The following is a 1068-nucleotide window of genomic DNA, read 5'->3' as shown; positions in this document are numbered from 1 at the left end:
GGCAATGCTCATCAGTGCAGTGAGCGCAAACGTCGCTGGTATTCTTGAGTTATCACCTGAGTTATTCGAAGTGAAAGATGCAGCGAACGGTATCGAAAGCGGTAGTAACGATTTGTTGCAATCACTTCAGGATCTTGAAAGGACGATTATCAATCAAGGTAGTTTTCTTGATAAAGGCCAGTTAGTTGGTGTCGCATTCGGTGGTGTTGCCGTTATCCTGATCATCATCGGTGGTATCTTGATGTTGCGCGATTCAAGGCGACGTGAGGATGCAGCGTTAGAAAACAACCGAAGAAACCAGCGAGCGATTCTTCAGCTGCTGGACGAGATGGCGAATCTTGCGGATGGTGACCTGACCGTGCATACGACAGTTACCGAAGAAATCACAGGTGCGATTGCAGACTCGGTGAACTTTGCGATTGACGCACTTAGAACATTGGTAACAACGATCAACTCTACGGCAGAAGAAGTTTCGTATTCGACTAATGCTGCACAGGGTACTGCTGCAAGACTTGCAGAATCATCTAACCATCAGGCACGTGAAATTGCATCAGCGAGTGCGGCTATCACCGATATGGCTGACTCCATGGAGAAAGTGACTGGTGATGCGTCAAACTCAGCAGAGGTGGCGCAGAAATCGATGGAGATCGCGCAGAAAGGTGCGGTCGTGGTACGTAACACGATATCTAGTATGGATGTTATTCGTGATTCAATTCAGGAAACATCAAAACGTATCAAACGACTTGGTGAGTCCTCACAGGAGATTGGAGACATCGTGGGGCTGATTACTGAGATTGCGGATCAGACCAACATCCTTGCATTGAACGCTGCGATTCAGGCGTCGACCGCAGGTGATGCAGGTCGTGGTTTCGCAGTGGTTGCCGACGAGGTACAGCGACTGGCGGAACGTGCCGGTAATGCAACCAAGCAGATTGAAGGTCTGGTAAATGCGATTCAGGCAGATACTAACGAAGCGGTGAAATCTATGGAGACCAGTACTTCGGGTGTGGTCAACGGGGCTAAGATGGCAGAGGAATCTGGTGTTGCGCTGCATGAAATCGAGGAGGT

The 1068-nt window shown here is 49.3% G+C and overlaps 1 protein-coding gene across 1 annotated transcript; it reads left to right on the top strand.

Annotated features, from left to right (window-relative positions):
* Positions 1–241: 241 nt before the first annotated feature.
* Positions 242–1040, top strand: LOC106820463 (protein PilJ-like; the record flags this gene model as incomplete). The annotated part of the gene is made up of 1 exon (XM_014824979.1): positions 242–1040. A coding segment is annotated over exon 1 (799 nt), but the record flags the coding sequence as incomplete, so codon positions are not given.
* Between the last annotated feature and the right edge of the window lie 28 nt (positions 1041–1068).

Source organism: Priapulus caudatus, unplaced genomic scaffold (genome assembly GCF_000485595.1).
Source record: "Priapulus caudatus unplaced genomic scaffold, Priapulus_caudatus-5.0.1 Scaffold13653, whole genome shotgun sequence".
Taxonomy (NCBI): Eukaryota; Metazoa; Priapulida; class Priapulimorpha; order Priapulimorphida; family Priapulidae; genus Priapulus; species Priapulus caudatus.
Note: the sequence above shows the minus strand (reverse complement) of the source record. Positions and strands in the feature narration are given on the sequence as shown.